Source organism: Ailuropoda melanoleuca, chromosome 2 (assembly GCF_002007445.2).
Source record: "Ailuropoda melanoleuca isolate Jingjing chromosome 2, ASM200744v2, whole genome shotgun sequence".
Classification (NCBI taxonomy): Eukaryota; Metazoa; Chordata; class Mammalia; order Carnivora; family Ursidae; genus Ailuropoda; species Ailuropoda melanoleuca.
In genome coordinates, this window is record NC_048219.1 from 11446126 (window position 1) to 11467775 (window position 21650).

The 21650-nt window shown below is 51.5% G+C and overlaps 1 protein-coding gene and 1 long non-coding RNA gene across 2 annotated transcripts; one reads left to right on the plus strand and one right to left on the minus strand.

Moving 5' to 3' along the window:
• Positions 1-3123: 3123 nt before the first annotated feature.
• Positions 3124-21491, minus strand: A3GALT2 (alpha 1,3-galactosyltransferase 2). Its single transcript, XM_034648743.1, is given in 6 exon segments — positions 3124-3985; positions 3987-4344; positions 5138-5275; positions 5547-5636; positions 5852-5935; positions 21313-21491. Coding segments are annotated over 6 exon segments (1023 nt in total). The 5' UTR covers positions 21336-21491; the 3' UTR covers positions 3124-3655.
• LOC117797352 lies at positions 4218-9775 on the plus strand. The gene is made up of 3 exons (XR_004622279.1): positions 4218-4328; positions 6065-6138; positions 8710-9775. It is a non-coding gene; the product is annotated as an uncharacterized LOC117797352 (long non-coding RNA).
• Positions 21492-21650: the final 159 nt, after the last annotated feature.

A 21650-nucleotide genomic window follows, 5' to 3' on the forward strand; every position in this document is an offset into this window, starting at 1 on the left:
GCCTTTTTTGGACGTATGGGGTTCACCAGTGAGGTTCACAGCCCCGGCTCCCAGAAGGGCAGCCACATCCCATTACCCTGCCCACCTTTGGGGTCCATTATGAGTGCCCCCTGACTTGTGGAAGCAATTCTAGTGATTGAGGGAACCAAGAAGACCCCTTCACATACACTTTCCCCATGTGGGTCAGTTTTGATTGCCTGAGAGGGAAATGCAGGAATTAATTCCCCCAAAGTTTATCAAGGCTGGTCCTCTGCCGGGCATCCTTAGAGAGACAGAAGTGATTCTCCCAAGGGTCACCATGGAGCTCACCTTCAGGCATTCACTCTGAGCCCTCAGAGGCCTTGCAAGTGATAGAAAGCCCAGCCCAAACAAGGATTTATTGGCTTACATGACAGGACAGTGCAGGTGCCAGGCCAGCCTCAGGGCCCAGCGGTGTCTCCAGCTCTCCACCTGGCTGTGTTCTCAGAGTCGGTTTCATCCTCAGGCTCCTGTGGGATCAGCAGCTCCAACCTCACAGACCCCAGATTTCCAGCAGTCAAGCCTGTGTCTTTCTCCCAGAAGCCCCAGGAACAAGTCTAATTGGGTCTTCCATAAAGGCTATGTGATTGGGACTGGGTTACATGACATCCTCGAACCAGTCACTGTCACTGGAAGGCCTGTACTTGATTGGCTCAGACCTAGAGCCCGCGCTCTAAGCCCGGAGCAGAGGGTGAAACTCCAATCTGCAGTACATCTCCCCAAAAGGAAACCAGACGGGTTAACACTGGGCAGGGGAAATCGGTGTGGAGTAGCCAGGTACATGTTTTGGGTAACTTCACAGGCCTCACTACCTTCTCTGAAATCCACCTGCCATAGCCTGTTACGCAAGGAGGGGGTGGGGCCCAGCGGCCATATTTGTGTCACATGACCCGGCCCCAGCCACAAGCGATTGGCCAGCGGTGGACACCTGACTCCGCCGTCCGAGCCCTAGACCAGTGCTACCAGTGGCACCAGGGGTGTGTACTGGCAGTCCTGGTTCAGGAGAGTGGACTGGGCATACCTCTTCCCGACTCCACATTCAGTGAATGTGGTTTGAAATCAGCCCTGGTGGGATTCGTACAACAGAAACTGGCAAAGGCTACACATGGGGGCTTGCTTCTCCTTGGAAGAGCCAATTGCTAAACGTTTACCAGCACACCGCGGGCTGACTCTCCAACCAGCCTCGCCAGTCCATGGATTAGAGATAAGTTAGGAGATGGTGGACTCCTGACATGGAAGACCCTGTGGTCCAGGGGTTGGGATGTGTGTTGGGCCAGACATAAGCAGGACAGACGCAGAGATAGAGAAGACCGAGAGCCTGAGTCAGACTCAGCTCCTGACTTCCCGTCTCCGTTTTCTGGCCAGATTTAATTTCCTGCTTGTTTTCACATCAGTGAGTTTATGTTGCTAGAAGTGCAACAGGGAGAAAGTTACATACCTAACCTCTCTATGCCTGATTTTCTTATATGTAAAATGAGGGAAATAATAGTAACCAATTTGTAGGGTGGCTATGAGGATTAAATGAGTCAATATATGTCTAATGCTAAGAACTGTGCTTGGTACATAGTTAAGTACCAGTAAATGTAATTCTGTTACTATTTGATGTGGCCTTGGTCAATCTAAGTCCCTTATGATCAGTGAACCCTGACTAGACAGCTGATGATGTTTGGCAATTTCTGGGGTGGTGTCTGAGCTGGCCTGCAGGGTGGGGCAGCAGGGGCAGGTGAGGATTTGACATGCAGAAGCGACAAACGGAGGACTGGGAGTTTGCTTTTCACCTGCTCGCCTGGAACCTCTCAGGAGCTTCCCCTGCCTCTGAGGGCCCCAGCAGGTGCTGAGGACAGGGTTGATCAACAGTGACACTGATGGAAGTGGCTGCAGAAAGAGCTTAGCGCCGCCTGCTACTTCTGCTTCTGCCCCAAGTCCCTGTCATGCTCCCACCCCCACCAAGGGTCTCTGGGTAAGACAAAGGAGGGAAACACTCCCAAGAGGTTGTCTGCTCCACACTGCAGCTTTCCTGACCCATCCCCATCCTCAGGAAGGTCTCCACCCACAGCGTGCAGCTGCCCCAGCCCAGCACCTGGAAACCCTTGCCTGTGCCATAATTTCCTCTTCAAGACAGGAAATGGCTGTTCTTTTGGCAGTGGCTTTGCACTGTGAACTTGCTGGAGAAGGGGCAAGCAAGGAGAGGGAGAAGCAAGTTACATATTCGGGAGCACCACAACCTCTGCATCTGAGAAGACTGAGACTCAGCAAAGGTAAGAGACTTGTCCACAGTCACACGCAGAGTGAGAAGAAGAGAGATTCCCACCCGGATCTTACTAGCTCGTGCTCAGGTCTCTCACAGCCCAGGGGTGGTGAAGGTCGGTATGGGTGGCCCTTGGTGAACACTGCAGGGTAATGTGGAGGACATGTGCCCGCCAGTGGAAGGGATGTGCCACCTCAAAGTCATCAAGTGATAACCTGTTCTTAGGCACACCTAGCCTGTTCTTACCTCTCGTCCAAAATCCAAGTGGCCGTCTGGGTTTTGCTAATCTAGTCTGGGCGGGAGGCCCTGGGGAGCTTCGAACTGTCTTTGAGAGGGGAGAGATCTCTTACGTCACATCATCAGTGCGTGGAATCTGCTCGTAAAGATGATCAGATTGTAAAAACCATCAGGGTTGATTTATGCCAGAATTGCTGTCCTTCCGAGGAGCGAGGCTATTAAAAATGCAAGGTCTATGAGAACACTACATAAAGGATTCAGAGGACCTGGGGTGAAATCCCACCCTCCCAGGGCCTCAGCGTTCCCAGCTGTCAGGGGACAGTTCAGGGGCTTCCATCTGCTGCCTTCCTGGTCTCCTTGGCACGGTGACCACCGTCCCTGGAGGGCCCGATGATTTCACCCCCTGCTCGGAGCCAGTTTCTTCCCCCTTTGAGGATGAAGGCTCTGGATAGCAGTCATGGGTAGGGAAACGTCTCTCCCAGACAGCCCTATGGGCCCCACATCAAGAAAATGGACTTTTTGTGGACATTGCCCAGGAGAGAGGGCCATAGAGACACTTTTGGAATAATTTTATTACAATATTACTTAAATACATACAAACTATGCTTGAGGGCAGGGGGAGATGGAAGGGCAAAGCCAAGGACTCAGATGCCACCACGTCTCTCTCGCAGCAGCAGCTTTCTCCCGTTTGCCCAGAACCACTCTCTTTTCGGAGTGAGAGCCAGCCCTGGTTCTGCAGTTGCTGCCCGGACTGACGCACAGATTCTCTGTGTCCTTAGGCAGTTATGTTCCCTTTTTGTGTCTCGGTCACCTTATCAAAAAGGGGGTTGGGAGTTGGCGGTGGGTGACGGTAGCTAAACAGCTCTTCAGGAGGCATGAATCTAGTAAGGTCAGAAGTGAAAAGTCTAGAGGCAGCCTGGCCGAGGCGCTACTGCCCATCGCGCTTCGTCGTCGTCGGTCGCTGTTGAAAGTGGGGGAAAAGGGATCTTTCCCTTCCAGCGAGAAGCTCCCCAAAGGCCACGATGCTTCTCCCACCGCCACGGCCCCACGGCCGGAACGGGCAGGGCCGTTTGCGTCCGAGTGCTCGCCGCCCTCCGGGGCGCCCGCACGGCTTTTGGGGGGGGGTGTCCTCCCTGGGCCCGGCAGCGGGGCCTAGTCGCGCAGCAGGGCGTACTCCTTGGGCGCCCAGAGCAGGCGCGGCCGGCGGATCTCGGCGCGCCGGCCGATCTCGGGGCTCCAGCAGAACTCGGGCGACAGCACCTTGGCGGGCTTGTGCAGCCAGAAGAACTTGTTGAGGTGGCTCTCGTCGTGCCAGCGCGCCTCCAGGCCGCGCTCGCGGTCCTGCCGCAGGCCCCGCGCGCAGTGCGCCGTCAGCCCGCGCAGCGCCGCCACGCTGCCCCCAAACACGGCCGCGTGGTAGTAGAAGTCGCCCTCGCCCGGCGCCAGCGCGGCGGCGGAGCGCGCGTCGCGCTCGTAGGGCAGGCAGCCGCCGCGGCCAGTGGTAGTGCCAGGCATGCAGCTGCGCCACCGACTCGGCCAGCACCTCGGGCCCGAAGGCGCCGCGGAAGTGCTGGTCCACGTCCATGCAAAGCACGAAGTGCGCCTCGCGGCCCAGCCGCCCGCCCAGCGCCTCGTGCAGCGTGCGCATGCGCTGCATGGACACGTCCTGCCAGCGCCGCTCGCGGGCCACGCGCTCCACGCGCAACCGGCGGCCCGGGGCCAGCGCCACGCGGGGCACTGCGGCCGGGCGCTCGGTGAACACGTAGTACAGCACGCGCTGGCCCACCATGAAGTGCCGCTCGGCCGTCTCCAGGAAGCGCGCCAGGTACTTCTCCAGGTACCTGCCGGGCGGGGCGGGTCAGTCCGAGCGCCGCGCCCGCCCCGACCCCCGCCCCGGCGCCGATCCCGCTCAGGCTCCCCGCCCCGGTCCCCCTCCACTCCGCAACCCTCCAACCGTAGCCTTCACGGCGGGCACGGATGATTGCTCGCCTCTGCTGCCCAGAGGGGCCCTGGGTTCCTTCCCTTGAACGTGGGCTCCCACAACCTGCCTGCGTCAGCAGGGTGCCGCGGCGGAGAGGCTCTGCCGGCCCTGTGGACGGCTGGCAGCGTTCGCCTTTGCCTCGTTAGGGCTCTGAGCCTTCGCTTACGAAGTCCCAGACCCTTGAGGCCGCAGGGACATGAGGAAGCCCAGCTAGCTCCGCAGATGGCTGCGTGGAGGCAGGTGCCCCCACCGATGTTCAGCAGTCGGCCATCCCACTGGAGGCTCAGACCCGGGGGAGCAGCAAGGAGCCCTTCCTACCGAGCCCTGTGGGAATTCCTGCCCACAGAATCCTGAGCTATAGTAACAGTTGTTTTCAGTCACTGAGTTTGTGACAGTTCCTTACATAGATAACCACGATGGTCCCTGGGTGGGTGCCTGTGCTGGGTGGGCTCCATAGTGCTGGTGTCGGGGAAGGAGGGAAAGGGAAAGGACGGTCCTGCCCTCTTCCTGGGAGTCTGAGACAAGAGGTGCTGTCTTTGACTCCCTCATCACTTTGGGATCTTGTGGCCCCCCAGGGTGCCCCACCCCTACGTCATAGGCACCCGCGTTCCATTCCCTGCCTGGACAGCACCGCTCCCCTCCCCAGGCCTTACCTGCCTACAGCAAAGACAGTCAGACCAATGGTGAGGTTCTGCTCTAGAGCCTCTTGCTGGGCCACAGCTGGGTCGAAGATGCCATCCCAAATAATGGGGGCCCCCCAGGAGGTACAGGTCAGGACATCAGGCCGGGCCCTGGCAGGGCGGGGATGGAGAGATAGGTCCATTCATCCAGCCGTTTGGTGCAAGTTCACTGCCGTCTCCCCAGTGCTGGGCCATAGGGCCCCAGAAATGAGTGTGACCCAGCGCCTGCCCCTAGAGACCCCTAGCCTAGATCCAGTACACAGAATTGGGAGATGTCGGACCTGATGGAAACACCAGAAGGAGTACCTGGCCCTGCTGGGGTGAGGAATGTAGGGAGGGCAGGGACAGAGCCCTGGAGGGTGTGTGGGTGTTAGCTCCTTACCAGGGATTCAGGAGACCCGTGAAGTTGTCTCTCAGCAGGGCCATTCTGGCAGAAGGGCAGACACCCATGGGGATGAGGGCTTCCAGATGCCTGCGGGGTGGGGGCAGCAGTGAGGGAGGGGTATGACAGCCAGCGCAGAGCCCTCACACGTTGCTCTTTACGGGGGGGGGGGGGGGGCCCCCNGAGAGCACAGGGACACGTGTGCAGCCAAGAGAGCCACCACCCACCACCCGCCCTTGGACGGAGCCGCTCTAACCCTGATCCTGCTGGTTCCCACGTTGAGTGCTGGGGGGAGGGGGTTGTACCTGACTAGAGGGAGCCCATACTGGAGCAGCCCTAAGAGGCCAAACGCAAGCAGGATCAGCCAGCAGAAGACTCTCTTCCAGGTCCTGGGTGGTGGGGAAGGGCGTTAGCAACTCATTTATATATACACATACACGTGAGAAATTGTTTACATAATTTTAATGTTTCATGTTATTTATTTTTTAATACAAATGTATCCCATTCGCATGGTACAGGCACTCAAAGGTACAAAAGAGTATATACAGTGCAGTCTTTCCTGGTCCCCGCCACTCAGCTGCTCTGCGTGAAGGTAAGCCAGTATGACTCTTTCCTTGTGCCTCCTTCCAGAAGTGGTCTGTGCATGTACAGGCAAATATAAATACGGTAGCAATTCCTCCCTGCCCCCTTCCCTCCCCCGGCTCAGCGGGAGCACAGTAGATACGCTGTTCTGCACCTTGCATTTTCCACTGCCTCCCCTGACCACTGTCTTTGAGGTTATTCCCTATCAGTCCCTGAAGTGCTTTCTCACCCTTTTTCCCAGCTTCCCAATATGCCATTGATTGCATAAAGCTCAGCGATGAGAGCAAGGCCTCCCACAGCACTAGCTCAGTGTACCCTGACTGTTGCTGTCACTATTACTCCTGGGCAGACCCCCATGAGCCCCTGGACAACCTCCCAACTCCAGTCTCGGCCCTACACATCCTTCCGAAGTCTGGCTTCCCGAGGCTCTTTCAAGAAGCCTGCCAGGTCAGGCGCTCCTGCCTCCTGGCCTTTTCGGCTACCCCACTTGGCTGCGCCTCGGCAGCCGTACCTAGTAGCTCGCCCAGAGAGGCATCATGCGGTGGCGTGTGCGTGCCGTACCCACCTGCGTGCTGTCTCAGCACATGGGATCTCCTGTTCATTTGGCCAAGCCAGAAACCCGGCTGCTCCCCATGCCCTCCCTCTCCCTCACCCCCGTCTGCTGTCAGGCCCCAGGTTGGGTTGACTTGGCCTCCTTGATGACCCCCCCCCTCAGCTGCTGCTGTGCCCCCGGCCCCCACAGTGACCCTGCCTGCCCACGCCTCACCGGGATCATTGTGGCACCAACTTCCGTGCTCCCAGTCACTTCCTGCACGGCCCCCAAAGCCATCCTGTAAAGTGCCCACCTGCCTTAACAGTGTCCACATCACATGACCAATCATCCAAGAAGAAATGCACGGAGGAGGCAAATACATGCGGAAATGTTCACCCTCACTAGTAACCAAAGACATACAAATTAGAACAGGTTGGCATGTTTTACCTGTAAAATGAGCTTTTTAAAAAGAAATAAAAACAGTGGCGCGGCAAGGATACAGCAAGGTAGACATACTCTTAGACTGCTGGCGGGGACAAAGTTTACTAGATCTTTTGTGGAAAGTTCCTTAGCTCTGGGAACGGAAGCCTTCACTGTTCGTCCCCTTTAATCCAATCACCCCAACTTGGGGGAGCCCGTTCAAAGATCATCGGCAGCGTGGAAAAAGCTGATGCATCAAGATGTTCACGGGTTTCTGCTTATTCCTGCATTCACCCGATATTTACTGGGCTCAGGCTCAGAACCTAGTACTTACTAGGTCAAGGATTCTGGGGTGAGCGAGGCACAGACCTCGTCTTCCGGGATGGAGTCAGGAAGATGTGGGTGGCCAGGAAGAGAGGGAATGGGTCAGATGACAGGCCACAAAGAGATGAATAGAACACAACACGGTAAAGGCTGCAATTAGTATAGATACAAGATGCTGTGAGGGCAAATTGGAGGGTGGCAACTGAGCCTTGACAAATGGGGAGGAAGTCAGGGAGGCTTCCTGGGAGAGGTGGCCTCTAATGATGAGAAGTTATCCAGGCAAAGAAGGCAGCAGAGCAGGGAGGGAGGCCTATGAGAAGAAAACAACAATGTACAAAGTGAGAGGTGAGAGAAAGCTAGGGGTGTGCATGGCCCTGCGGGCCATTCTGCAGGGTGGAGTGCAGGTGCGGAGTGGGGAGAGGTGAGGCTGCAGCGAAGCCAAGGCCAGATCACACCCCACCTGCATTCCAGGCTGAGGGGTTTGGGCTTCATCTTGAGGAACACAGGGAGCCCTGAAAGATACTTCTTCCAGGGAGTGATGCAGTTAGATTTTTATTTGAAAAAAAATATTGCATCTGAACTGTTGAGCCTGGACACTGGGGATGGGGGAGCATGGCTGGAGGCAGGAATGTAGGCTCCAGGCCACTGCCAGCCCTCGGGGGTGGGGGGAGGTATCTAGTGGCGGTGGTGGGGTGGGGAGGAGTAGGTGGTGAAGGGCTGTCAAGGCAGTGGGCTGGGCAGGACTTGGTCATGGTTCGAGGGCCAGGGGCTAGAAGGAGACAAAGCCTGAGTGTCCGGTGGGGTGGGGAGAGGAGTGAGTGGAGGTGCGGTGGTGGAGGCAGGGGGCAGGGGTGACTTCCCAGAAGTGTGGCTGGAAAGAGAAAGGAGGGTGGGAACTGGAGGGGGCTGAGGGGCTGGGATTGGTGGAGGGGCGTGTGTTTCTTTTATGAAAAGCACTTGGGCTTGGTTGGATCCTGCCTGGAGGCACCATGGGGAAGGCCTTATGTGGGCTGCAGAAAAGGCCCCAGCAGCCAGCCCGCGGACTGACTAAATAACCCTTTACTGATGATTCTGCGGTCGCATGGAAAAATGCTTACGCAAGAAGCTGCAATGAAAAAAAAGGCAGGTTCTAAAATTGATGGGCAGTATCATAATTTAGCAGGAATTAAAACATTCACCAGAAAGTAAGACTAAAAAGGAAAGCTTAAAAGTGTCTATGAAGTAAGTTACAGTAGGGTTTTTTTTTTCCCTTTATTTTTCCCTTCCAGTTGTTTGCAATGTGTTTCTATTGCTTTTTTAATGAAGGAAAAACACAGAGTTAGCAATTTAGAAAAACAACAACCACAGCCTTCCTACTGCCGGCAAGATCAAGTCTATACCTCTTAGCCCCGACCAGGGAGCCTTCAGAATCCGGCTCCTTCGCTGTCACATTTGAAGTGCTCTCGCCTGAGCTGGCTTCCCCACCTCTAGAACTGGGTACTCACAGCGGGCGGACCAAGGACAGTCTTGCAGATTTGAAAAAGCAAATGGACATCAGCAACCCCAGTGCTGACAGGCGGGGAACTGGATGAATGAGTGACGGAAAGCAACTATACCACGGAGAGCAGCACGACCCCCAAAAAGGATGAGGTGGACGTATGCCTAACCTCTGGAAAAGAGGTCCCGATGTATTAAGTGCAAATGGAAGTGACGGGAGTATAGATAGAAGCTGGTCTCACTTCCGGGAGGAGGAAGCCCCTACACGTACGTGCCCAGGCATTTACGGACGTGCCCGTCTGTGGTCTTGTGTAAACAGGCAGGAGAAGCATTGTCCAGTGGAAGTACAATGGGAGCCACATTTATAAACCGAAATTTTCTAGTAGTCACATAAAAAATGTGAAAAGGAGCAGCTGAAATGAATTTTAATAATACTTTAATTTAACCCGATATTTCCAAAATATCCCTTCAACATACAATCAATATAAAAATTACGGAGATGTTTTATATTCTTGTTTTGTACTAAGTCTAAATACTTTTGTTGTTGTTAAAGAACAACAGGCCCCAAACAGAGTCACACCTACTAAGCCCCCGATCAGCAAACCAAACCGGTTAGCACCTAACCCTAACTGCAGCAGAACCCGGCCCAGAAATGTGCCTTCAACCAGTCAGTCTGGAATTACCTGGTCAGCCCTAGTGAGATTCTCTGCCTGATACACCCCCGCCTTCCCCCAAAGGAAAGTGACCCTGCTTGAAACAGTCCACTCTTTGCTAGAAGCTTCCTTTCCTCCACCTCCTGCCTATAAAAGCCTTCCATTTTGTACAGCTGCTCAGAGCTCCTTTCTGTCTGCTGAGATGAGAGCTGCCTGATTCATGAATCATTAAATAAAGCCAGTTGCATCTTCAAATGTACTCAGCTGAATTTTGTTTTTTAACAGATTGGGTGGCACTGACGGGATCAAAGAAGACTTCTGGTGGCTTTGGGGACAATGAGAAACACAGGCATGGTACCCATGAGCCCTCTGAACTCTCTTTCTCGCTGTTTCTGAGGGCCTCGGGCAAGTCCCCCTGGTTCTGAGCTCCACTGTCTTGGCATCAAGCTGCAGATCTCATTGGCTTTCCAGTCTGGGGCTGGGCAGCTCAAGCTAGCAGAGGGTTCCACCCAGAACCCAAGCCCCAAGCCCTTGGTTTAGTTTGCAATCCCCCCATCTGATTGGAACCCCCAGCACTTTGGATCTATCCCAGATTCCACACTGGGGCCCGCTGGTGGCAGCTGCAGGTCCCCGATCGTATGGAGTCTGTCTGTAGTCTCCATGCTTTGGGCTGTCTGATTCAGGCCTCCCCCCGGTCCCCACTTCCACACTGGGAATTGCTGGTGGTACACACAAGGCCTTCTATCTGCCAGTCTGCAGATGACTGCTGGTGTCCACAGGCCCACTTCTGTGGTCACTGTTGGTTTCTGTTAACACGTACGTAAGGTAAAGGCTGTTGCTAGTGGGAGTCTCAGAAGCCAAAAAGCTGCAAAAATTGGTGGGCGTGAATCAAGCATTTAAAAACTGTTAAAGCACTTGCTACCTAACCTAAAAACTCATGTGTTGTGTTAGGTTAAGTTACTAGGTCTCCCACCAACCTCAAAATTTCTTTGCAACAAGGTACTCTGTAAAACATTACACAATCCCCAATCCAGCAGCACATCCCCTTCAGATATTAGTTTGGTTCTCAGAGACCCAAAGGCTTTAGTATTATGAAACATAATAATAACTAATAATAATAATGGGATCTGTAAATTCCAGAGGCAAGCACACCATCTTCCAGCACGCTGACTTATTTTATGTCTAAGAACTGCAGTTCTGAAAGCTATTGATATCTATAAAACGGCACAGTCTTACTAAAGTAACCTAGAATTACAGTTGCCATTATGGAGAACGTTCCATTTAGACAAGATCCCTCATGTGAGAAGTGCACTTACAAACGGGTTCCCAGGGGCTCCTGGGTGCTCAGTCAGTTAAGCAGCTGACTCTTGATTTCTGCTCAGGTCATGATCTCAGGGTTATGGGATCGAGCCCCACATTGAGCTCCACACTCAGCTTGTCTGCTTAAGGTTCTCTCTCTCTCCCTCTCCCTGCTACCCACTCTCTCACTTTCTCAAATAAATCTTAAAAAAAAAAAAAAAGGGTTCCCAAATCGATCAAACCAACTGAGTGGCATACCTATTTTAACTGGTATACGAAAGCTTTCCAAAGGCTTCAAGACTCCCGAATAGCTTCATGAAAGAAATTTACTGCAAAAGGCCAATGAAAATTTAGATACAAGATCATAAACGAAAGTCTGCCAAGCCATCAGTCTTACAGCTACAAGGGCTGCAAGTCCAGAGACTTAAAATAGCACCTGGGCCTCCCACGTTGCACCTTCCTAGGGGCCCATCATTAAAACGCTGGCCCAGGGATCAATTGTAATCAGTGGAGAAGCTGGAAAAGACGTTGTCCTCAACGGTGCAAAATTTCCAACATCAACGTGAATGTCCTAGTATCTACCCCCAAAGGTGGGCCCCCATATAGGCCCCTTCCAGAGCTGACAGGTCTCCCAGGGATTCTCTCCCGCACGGCTACCAATAATTCCTTCAAACAGGAAAGGGGAAACCAAAGTTAAAAATGGTCACAAGTGGCCCAATCCTGGCAGATCCTGGAGCTACACCCTCTAAACCTCACTCACAGGGCGCCCGGGGGGCTCAGTTGGTTAAGCGTCCAACTCTTGATCTCAGCTCAGGTCTCGATCTCAGGGTCGTGAGTTCAAGCCCCGTGTTGGGCTCCACAATGGGCCTGGAGCCTACTTAAAAAAAACAGACCTCACTTGGGGCCTGCAAGTGGGATCCTGGAAAGACGGAAAGAAGCTGGCTAAAGGTGAGAATATTCTTACCAGAGTCAGCTCTCCTGGATCTCTTAGTACCCGGGAGAAAGAGAAAAACAAGTTTTCACATTGTCCCTTCCTTTGCAAATCCCGGCCATCGTTCTGATCTTGGGGAATGGCGCTAGATCTTGTGAAGATAGTGTCTCTTGCCCCCTCGTTGAGGATGCCTCTTGGGCTCATGGGGTTGTTTTGTACTGCGAGTTTGTCCTGGCTGAAACCTGGCAAGATATTTGAAAGGATTTATTTTTTTAAGATTTTATTTATTTATTTGAGAGAGAGACAGAGAGCGTGAATGGTGGAGAGGGGCAGAGGGAGCAGCAGACCCGCCGCTGAGCAGGGAGCCTCTCGCAGGGCTCGGTCCCAAGACCCCAAGATCATGACCTGACCCGAAGGCAGACCCTTAACCAACTGAGGCACCCAGGTGCCCTGATATTTGGAAGGACTTAATAGCTCTGTGGTCATAAATTTGGGTAAATTGGAAGCTGATATTCAGAGCCGGATACGAATTTTTTCTAGACTTTCTCCCTTAAGCTAAATGTACTTGGCGGGAAAGAAAATCTTTCCAACACGGGTGGATGGGCATGTCAGTCCTCGGATGTCCTCTGGGCTCCAACACCTTTCTCTGGGGAGTTAGAAGTAGCTATCCTTATCCTGCAAATCTTTCCAAGACCAGAAATGCAGCTCTAGAAACAACCCAAAGCCCACCCATTCCGGGGCGCCTGACTGGCTTAGTTGGTAGAGCATGGGACTCGAGTTCAAGCCCCACATTGGGCATAGAGCTTACTTTACAATGGAATAGACTAGACTAGACTAGACTAGAATAGGGGCACCTGGCTGGCTCAGTTGGTAGAGCCTGTGACTCTTGATTTCTGGGTTGTGAGTTGGAGCCCTAGCCCCACATTGAGTATAGCGATTATTTAAAAAAATCAAAGTCCACCCTTCTTTTTAACAATTAACCTCGCCCCTATTTGTCTCAGAAGGCCTGTGAGTACTGTAAAAATTCTGGCCTAAGGGAACATGTGTCCTTCTTGGAGGAGTTTGCCTTCTCTCCCTGTGCCTTTGAGATGTAAATATTCTGCCTAACCTCCGCCCAGGAACTCTCCTCTTCTGGTTTCTGCCACCTCCTCGAAATGCAGACTTCTGGGAAGTACAGTTGACCCCTGAACAGGGGGTTAGGAGCCCTGATTCTCCCCCCCCCCACTGCAGTAAAAATCTACGTATAATTTTTGATTCCCCCCAAATGTAACTGCTAATAGCCTACTATTGACCGGAAGCCGTACTGATAGGTAATATAAACAGTCAGTTAACACAGATTTCGTATGTTGTAGGTATTATATATTGTATTCTTAGGGTAAAGTAAGCTAGAGAAAAAGAAAATGTTACTTAAAAAATCATAAGGAAGGGAAAATATTTACAGTCCTGTATTTATGGAAAAAAATCCATTAGAAGTGTACCCGTGCAGTTCAAAGCCATGTTGTTCAAGGCTCAACTGTAATTCTTAGCAGAAGGGGGAAAAAAAGGAGGAACAAGGCTTGTAAAACACAGAAACTGCTGTAGACATTCCCTTGCCCCAAATCTACTCCACAGCTTCTATCAGATTACTTGTCAAGGACAAATACAAATCTTAAGTGTCTTCTCCAGAAATACTAATAAAAAGCTGTAGCCATCTGAGCAGCTAAGCTTAACTTATTCCAGCTCTCCTTTTATAACCTAGTGAATTTTGTATTATCATTCTGGTTTCATGGCTGAAGTTTTATTTTAATTTTTTATTTTTTGAGAGAGAGAGAGAGAGAGAATAGTGAGCGGACTCCACACCCAGCGCGGAGCCCAACTCAGGGCTCCATCTCACCATGCTGAGATAGTGACCTGAGCTGAAATCAGGGCTTGGACGCTTAACGGACTGAGCCACCCAGGTCCCCCTTGTGGCTAAAATTTTAAAACAAAAGCTGTAAGGTCTCTGCATCTGTCTATATGATCAGGGTGCCGAAGATGTGTGCATATTCTATCACGAACAGTACTGCCAAAATTAATTTGTTAAAGAGCTTCACCTAACTGGCTTTAAAAAATTAAGCACTTCTGGGGCGCCTGGGTGGCACAGCGGTTGGGCGTCTGCCTTCGGCTCAGGGCGTGATCCCGGCGTTGTGGGATCGAGCCCCACATCAGGCTCCTCTGCTGTGGGCCTGCTTCTTCCTCTCCCACTCCCCCTGCTTGTGTTCCCTCTCTCGCTGGCTTTCTCTATCTCTGTCAAATAAATGAATAAAAAAAAAACCTAAAAAAATTAAGCACTTCTATGAAGTATTCCTGAAATTCTCAGACATATAATAGAAAATAACCCAAATGCTTTTCAGGTTCATGTGATCTGGGAAAATATTCAGTATTAAAGCTAGTTTAAGTTTGGTTCAGTTAAAATGGGTATGTCTTTAGAGTTATCAGCATTAAATACCAAACAGACACAAAACTTTTATTCTACTTGGGTTTTACTAGTAAGTTCATATCTCGGTTACAAAATTTGTCAGCCTGAAAAATAACCCAGAATGATAACCGACTTTGTCCAATGACGTTTCTGCAGGTAGTCTTAACATAACTGTTAAGAATAAGTGATTTAAATCGTTATAAATGGGATAAGAGTTTCTAGGTGAACTTTCCAGCAAACAGTTTCCAAAATCTTCTGACTCCTCAAAACCCTAAAGTCTTGCTAACTTAAGTGATGAGTTAAGCCAAATTCATTGAGTATCTAGACCATCTCAATATAAAATAAAATAAAATTAAATTAAATTAAATTAAATTAAATTAAAAAAATAAAATAGCATGTGCCACATTGGAAAATTTATTAGGAAGAACATATACTTTTAGGAATATGAAATATATTCATAAAATTGCCAGTAACAGCCCATTCACAATTGTTTAAAGCTGCTAGAAATAATAATGTTCTCTGTATGAAAGGAAAGCAGGATGTGCATTTTTGGTAAGGGAAGGTACTGAGGAATGGAAATGCATTTTTGTTGAGGGAAAAGAAAGTAATTTTGTCCTAAAAGGAAGGCTGGTTATTCAGAATGTGAAAGAGAAAAAACAGGATGAAATCTGAATGTAAAAAAGAAGGTGGCAGATGGTGTGTGGAAGAGCAATCTTGGGAAAAGGACTTTATGTGCGGTCAAGGCGGCTAAGACAGGAATGAATACACGTTGAACCAATGGATTAATGAATGTGAATCCCCAAAGCGAAAGTGCACAGGTACAAAGTTAAAATTGGCTTCCTCTCTGTTAAAGGGACGAAGTTTTCTTAGACTATAGGGCTACAGGTGATAAGAGATTGTACAGGTTTTTCCTTACCTTTAAGTAATCTGCCTGGAAAACACAGACTTTGTGTCCTCTCAAAATAATTCCCCACGTCTCATATCAGATCTCCGGGTACTTAAGAAAACGCGCACTTCTCTGTTAGGAAAGCTTGGGGCTTGTCTTTGTTTTAGGGCTCCTGAACTCTAGCTAGTGTCTGCAGACTTGCTAATTGCCATTATGGTTAAATAGATTACCAAGTTACGCTTCACAATGACCAGTGATCTTATTGGACCAAGTTTTTTAAAACCCCTTTATATTTTTGGGGGCGCCTGGGTGGCTCAGCTGGTTATGTGTCTGACTCTTGATTTCGGCTCCGGTCATGATCTCAGGGTCCTGAGACAGAGCCTGCGTTGGACTCTGCACTCAGCGTGGAGCCTGCTTGAGAATCTCTCTCCCTCTGCCCCTCCCCTCTCTAAAAAAAACCCCCCCAAACCCTTTGATATCTTTTACAAACTCTGTGCCCCACAATATAATTTTAAAGGAAGTCTTTTTAATTTTTTTCTTTTTAAGTTTTTTTCTTTATCATTATATTTTGCCAATTTAATTACAATATGTGTTAGCTTGGATCTGCTTTTGTTGTTGTTGTTGTTTTTTTTAAAGATTTCATCCAGTTATTTGACAGAGAGAGAGACACAGCGAGGGAGGGAACACAAGCAGGGGGAGTGGGAGAGGAAGAAGCAGGCTCCCTGCCAGTGGAGCAGGGAGCCCAATGCGGGCTCGATCCCACCTGGGATCACACCCAGAGCCGAAGGCAGACACTTAACAACTGAGCCACCCAGGCGTCCCTAAAGGAAGTCTTTTTAACCTGAAAGTAACTTTGAGATTTTCCACAGGATCCTTGGAAAAACTGCAAAAGAATTATTCTCTCTCCTTACAAAAAGAGATGTCAAACTCATTAGGCTTATTTGATATGCTAAATTAAATGGGAAGCATTGTGAAATAAGCAATAGGAAGTCTTCCTTATGTTGTTATTTGTGTAGGTATGTAAGTGTTCCAGAAATGTGAAATTCCTGGAAATCTGATATGTCCTGGTTATGATGTTACCAGTCAAAATCCTGGTTATTATCTTAATATGTGGTATGTTACGGAAATAATCAAATTTCCTTGTCAATTCTATTTGACCACAGCCATTTTTAAGTCCTTTGTCCTTTACAGATGGTATGGTTGTACTCTGATGCATTTACAGACGTGTGTTTCAGCTTTAAGGAGATTCAGTACAGGTTTCTGATAACTTTAAGATCATAAAACTGAAATGGGTAAAAATTTCCCGAATTAATAAGGAGACTGGATTCAAGCAGAGCAAGTATTAATTACATGGGACTGAACGAACAAGGAGTGTGATTATAATTTTTTATGACTTTTTGTCTGAAACATTGCTGGTTCCTTAATGTTTTGTTTGTCCGTATTTAAGGAGATCTTTTTACAGCAATTCAGTAAAGTATACCTTTGTAAACAAAGATGAAACATTTACTTTTTTTTCCCTACCTGATCCCCTCCCGAATTTGGAAACTCTTGAGTATTCTTTTCATGGCGATATAGTTAGTTATTTGCCTAAGTTCTACGAGAATCTGTTCTTGTAATAAGACACGGTTGGAAGCATTGGTTATATTACCAAGGTTTTGACTGATAGGAATTCACCCGAACTGTAGGTATTTCAGATAAAATTTAATGGTGAGTCCTTGGCTTGGCTTCCTGCCTCAGAGACTTTTAAAAGTTCAATCTAAGATTCCTTATGAAAAATCTCAGCAAAGTGTCTTAAGAGGGGCTTGTATGGTCAACTGCTACTCCAACCGCACTTATATAAATAGGTCAACTTAATGCAAACAGATTAGTTTTACTGTGATTATATTTGGCAAATAGGGATAATTGTAGAGAGAAAAAAATATGTTTGCGCTTTGTAGATACTAGATTTTAATCCCGTTTCTTGTTGTTGAGGTTCTGTGAAATGCCTGAATAAATGCCTGTGAGATCCTGAATTCTTCTAGTTTCTTCAAGTATCTGGCTGCAACTCTCCAAACGAATGTTTCCAAGTTTCTCCCACCTTCTGACTTGGAGTCACGGAGCCCAGAGAATGCCCTGAATCTCCTTGGACGGGGCTAGCCCAGGTCCTCCTCCCTACCCCGATGGCAGCCCGACTGCAGGGACTTGGGCCTCAGGTACCCATCTCACAGCTAAAGAGGGCTTCTGGCCTCTGGGCCTGTGCGGATGGGACCTCCCAGTCAAGCGCACGAGGAGAAGTCGCTGACACCCAGGTGGACGGCTCCCACCCAAGGCAGCAGATCCAGACTTCTGACTTTAAGGGCAAAACCGTTCCTTCTTTTCTTTCTTCCCTTTATTCTAGCATTGGCCGGGAAGGACAACACCTTCATCTGTATCTCCTGGGCCACTGCTAAAGGGAGGTACCCTTTCCGACTTGTGGATTTGTCTTTAAAAACCCTGATCTGTCCGGGAAGGCAGAATCCACGCACAATGCCACCTCCGCGGGAGCGGTTTGTGCTCTGGCAGCGTCTGTCTGTGTGGCGTCTTCGTTCCCTCTGGCCCTTTGAATGCCTCTCATCTAAGAGGGTGAGCTAACTGTGCCCCTACTGTCACCAACAAACCCAGACAGCCCATTGGTCAGCTCCCCTATATTTTCGCGTCCAGTTAGAGAGGACCTACCAGGAGGCTTATGTGATTCAGGATTTGCTTCCTTTGGCGGGTCCCTAACTCCCTGGGGCGAAGTGAATACAAATGAGGCTGTGATCCGGCCACGCTCCTTAACTCTTGAAAGTAATCCGGGGGCACCGTCCTCTCTCGGAAGCTTTACACGCACGTTCGAAGCCCCTAGCCACCAAGCCAATGGCCTCCCTGAGGCTGGAGCATCAGGAAGGGAATGAAGCGGATGCCCAGCTTATGAAGCGTGAGCCTCAAGTCCCGAGCTGCGAGTGCCACTCGGAGGAGCAGCCGGAGCGGGGAGAGCTTTGCAGGGGCAGCTGGGAATCTGCTCCAAACGAGGCAACTGTTGAGAAGCAACGGGCCCCGAGCGGAGCCGCTCAGCGCACTTTGCCCCATCAGCCAGCCGAGACTGAGCACCCAGCGCAACTGCCGTTCCAGCTTCTCCCAGGAGTGCAACTTCTAACCAGTCAGTCTGGAATTACCTGGTCAGCCCTAGTGAGGCCATCTGCCTGATAGACAGCCCCCCTCGCCCTCCCCCAAAGGAAAGTGACCTTGCCTGAAACAGTCCACTCTTTGCTAGAAGCTTCCCTTCCTCCATCCCCTCCTGCCTAGAAAAGCCTTCCATTTTGCACAGCTCCTTGGAGCTCCTTTCTGTCTGCCGAGATGAGATGCTGCCGGATTCACGAATCGTTAAATAAAGCCAACTGGATCTTCAAACGTACTCAGCTGAATTTTGTTTTTTTAATGTTGTCTAAAAGAAGAAAATGTCCATTTCTTCACACTCCTCTCTTGTCTGGCTTCCCCTTTGGCTCAAGTCACCCTGTGGGCCACCCCTACTTCTGGCTGATTGACTTTGACTCAGGGGTTCCCACCACCCCCTCCTCGTGTGCCATGATTTGCTCACAGAACAGCTCACAACACTCAGGGAGGCACTTCACTTCCATTTTCTGGTTTATTTATGACCCCCCAGATCAAGTGCTACGTACAGTGACGTCCGGGGGGGGGGGGTCCAGAGCTCTGGGGCCTCTATCCCCGCAGCTGGGAGGTGCCCCCCTCCCAGCATCTGGGTGCATTCCCCAACCCGGAAGCTGTCTGAACAGTGCCTTTCCAGAGTTTTTACAACCCAGTTGTCAGCCCCACCTTGCCTCCCTGGAGGCTGGGGGTGGGGCTGACACTTCCAAGCCTCTACTCCATGGGTCTTTGGGGGGTTAGCCCCATCCTGAGGCTCTTGGAGGGGTCTACCTTAAGTCACCTCCTCAGCATAAACTCAGCTGTGACGGGGGGGGGGGTGTTATTAGGAATAACAAAAGACGTGTTCGGTGCCGGGAGCACAGGGAAAAGACCAAAAGTCATTTTAAACCACACCCTCGATCAGAGTTCCCTCCTGGACCTGGGGTGGGGCTCAATCCCTGCTCTGGGCCTCTGGCGGGACTGTCCTGGGTATCGTGGGTACAGTGACAGAGGACACCTGGGGGTATTGGTGCCACCTGCTCTCTCCACTTGGATGTCTCCCAAGCGGCTCGCATTCAATGGTCAAAAAGGAAAGCTGCTCCCCACTCAGGTCTCCTCCATCTTGGTCAATGACATCATGATGTCCTGTGTTCTCTGTGACTGGTCCGGTACCCGAGAGGGACCCGTTCCCCTCCCCTCATAGCTGTCAGTCACCGAGTCCTCTTGCTTTTGCCTCCCCCCGCAGAGCACCAGGCTCCCTTGCCCCCACCCCCGGAGAGCGCCAGGCTCCCTTGTCCCCACCCCCCCCAGGCATTCCCACCTCGCTGCTTCTCACCTGGATTCCCTGCGTCTGACTTGACTTTGTATCTTCACACCTCTGTATGTTTGCCCTTATTTTCCTACCAACCACCACCAAGCTCCAGATACGACTTCGATACCCAGCCTCCTTGTGACACCTTCCTTGACGCCCCCCCAACACCTGCCACCAGGCAACCCTCGGACCTGCGCAAACCTCTACTCCAGCACGTGCCAAGCTAGACGCTGGACCTCTGCCCCACCAGCTGTGGGGGCCTGTTTTCTTGGACTTTGTATTCTTGATGCCAAACCCGAGAGCCAGCCTTGTGGTCGGTGGCATTAATGATTGTTCAGTAACGAACGAAGCAATGAACGGCTTCCTTGTCTTCATTCTCTTTCCCTAACTGCGACTCCTTCTTAAGACTGTTTGCTTGCGTGTTAAGTCTACACTCTTTTACGAACAATCCCGGACATTTACGAGGCAGACCCCTCGGCCTGCGGAGGGTTTTATGGCCCTGTCTCACGGAGGTCTGCCCACAGGCCCATGAAGGAGGTGCCGGTCGTCTCCACCTTAGGCGGAAACAGAAGCCTTACGCCTTCTGAGGCTTCATTAAGCCTTACGAGGCTCAGAAGCGTTACATCACTTGCTCAGGGTCACACAGCTGGTTAAGCCGCGGAGCTGAGGTTTGAACTTCAGTCTGATTCCGAAGCCAGAACACGGCATTTGCGGCTCCTTAAGACCTGGCCCCGGCTCAGCCCTGAGGCTCATCTCCCAAGGGTCCCTGGCCGTGTTGTCCTTCCCCAAGGCACCGCACGTTCCCCCGTGTCTCCTGCAGGAAGCTCTCTCCCCTCCCACACCGCACCGCAAGGCACTGAGCCCCGGGAGGGTGGGCGGCGGTACTACCCGCGAGGGCCCCTCCGGTAAGTCTGTGCTACCAGGCCAGGAAAAGGCTAGAATAGACCTCTCTCGGCCCCCAGCTGTCTTGACCTTTTAGCCAGCCCCCTCCCAACCTGGCGGAGCGGGGTGGGGGGGGCAGCGGCAGGAAGCTGATGCTTATCGTGGGCACTGGGCCTCAGCCAGGGCAGCCAGGCGAAGCTGGCCCCAAGTGGCCCTGGCGAGGGCTAGGAGGGCGCCCCGATCTAGGCCCGTGGTAGGCACCTGCCTGCTCCTGCTGCCCCCTCCCAGGCCCCGGCTCGGGAGCCCTTAGCCCATAGGGACCTCTGCCTGACCCATTCTTGCACATGCCTTGCTCAGCTATTTTCAAAAGCACCCCCTCCGCCCCACCTCCACCTGCAGAAGGGGGTCCCTCAAGCCTAGCCCGTGCTCTAACCCCTACAACCTCCTGGCTTTCAAGAAGGGGTTGAAGATCAATCATTAGTTCTTAAGTGGGAACAGGCTTCAATCCTGGACGGTCAGTGCCAGCGGGACAAGAGAGAGCTCTCAGCTATGGTGGGGGACACAGCCCTCGGTCTTCTTTCTGTCGCTCACCAAGGGGGCTTGGAGCTAAGGAAAGCAAGGGGAGTTACCCAGCTCTCTTGACAAGATCCACAAGATCTCCTAGGATGCAGTCTGCCCCACACCCCACTCTGCCCCACAGACCGTCTCTACCCCTTGAGTGATGTCCCCTTTCAGCGTCCCCTTCTCCCAGGGTCAACATGGCTCAGCTGGTACTCAGTGGGCCAGGCTCCGTGCCTTGTCCTGGACTGTTCTGGCCACCAGGCTGGACTCCTCTCAGGTCAGATGTCCTGCCCCATCTTCCCCCACACACTGGCAGTGTCCCCAACTCACCTGAGTCTCTCCTTGAGAGCCATGTCGAGAAGCTGGTAAGACAGTCGGCCAAGAAGAACCCTTCAGCTCGGAGCCAGGGAAGAAATGACTAGTTCCTGGTGACTGGGACAAAGCGGCTCCTGGCCATCTGTCAGAAACCACACCCACAGGCGCAGGCAGAGATGAGCTGCCCCGAGACAGACTCCCCTGGGGGCGGTGCCTGCTGGAGGAAGCTGGCCCCAGGATGGGGTGGGGGCCGGGAGCCCCTTTGGGGCCAATCACCTGGAAGAAGGTGGATCTGAGTAAGGCCAGCTCTGGTTGGCCAGAGGCTGAGCTCTTACTTTGTGTTGACCTCTCTT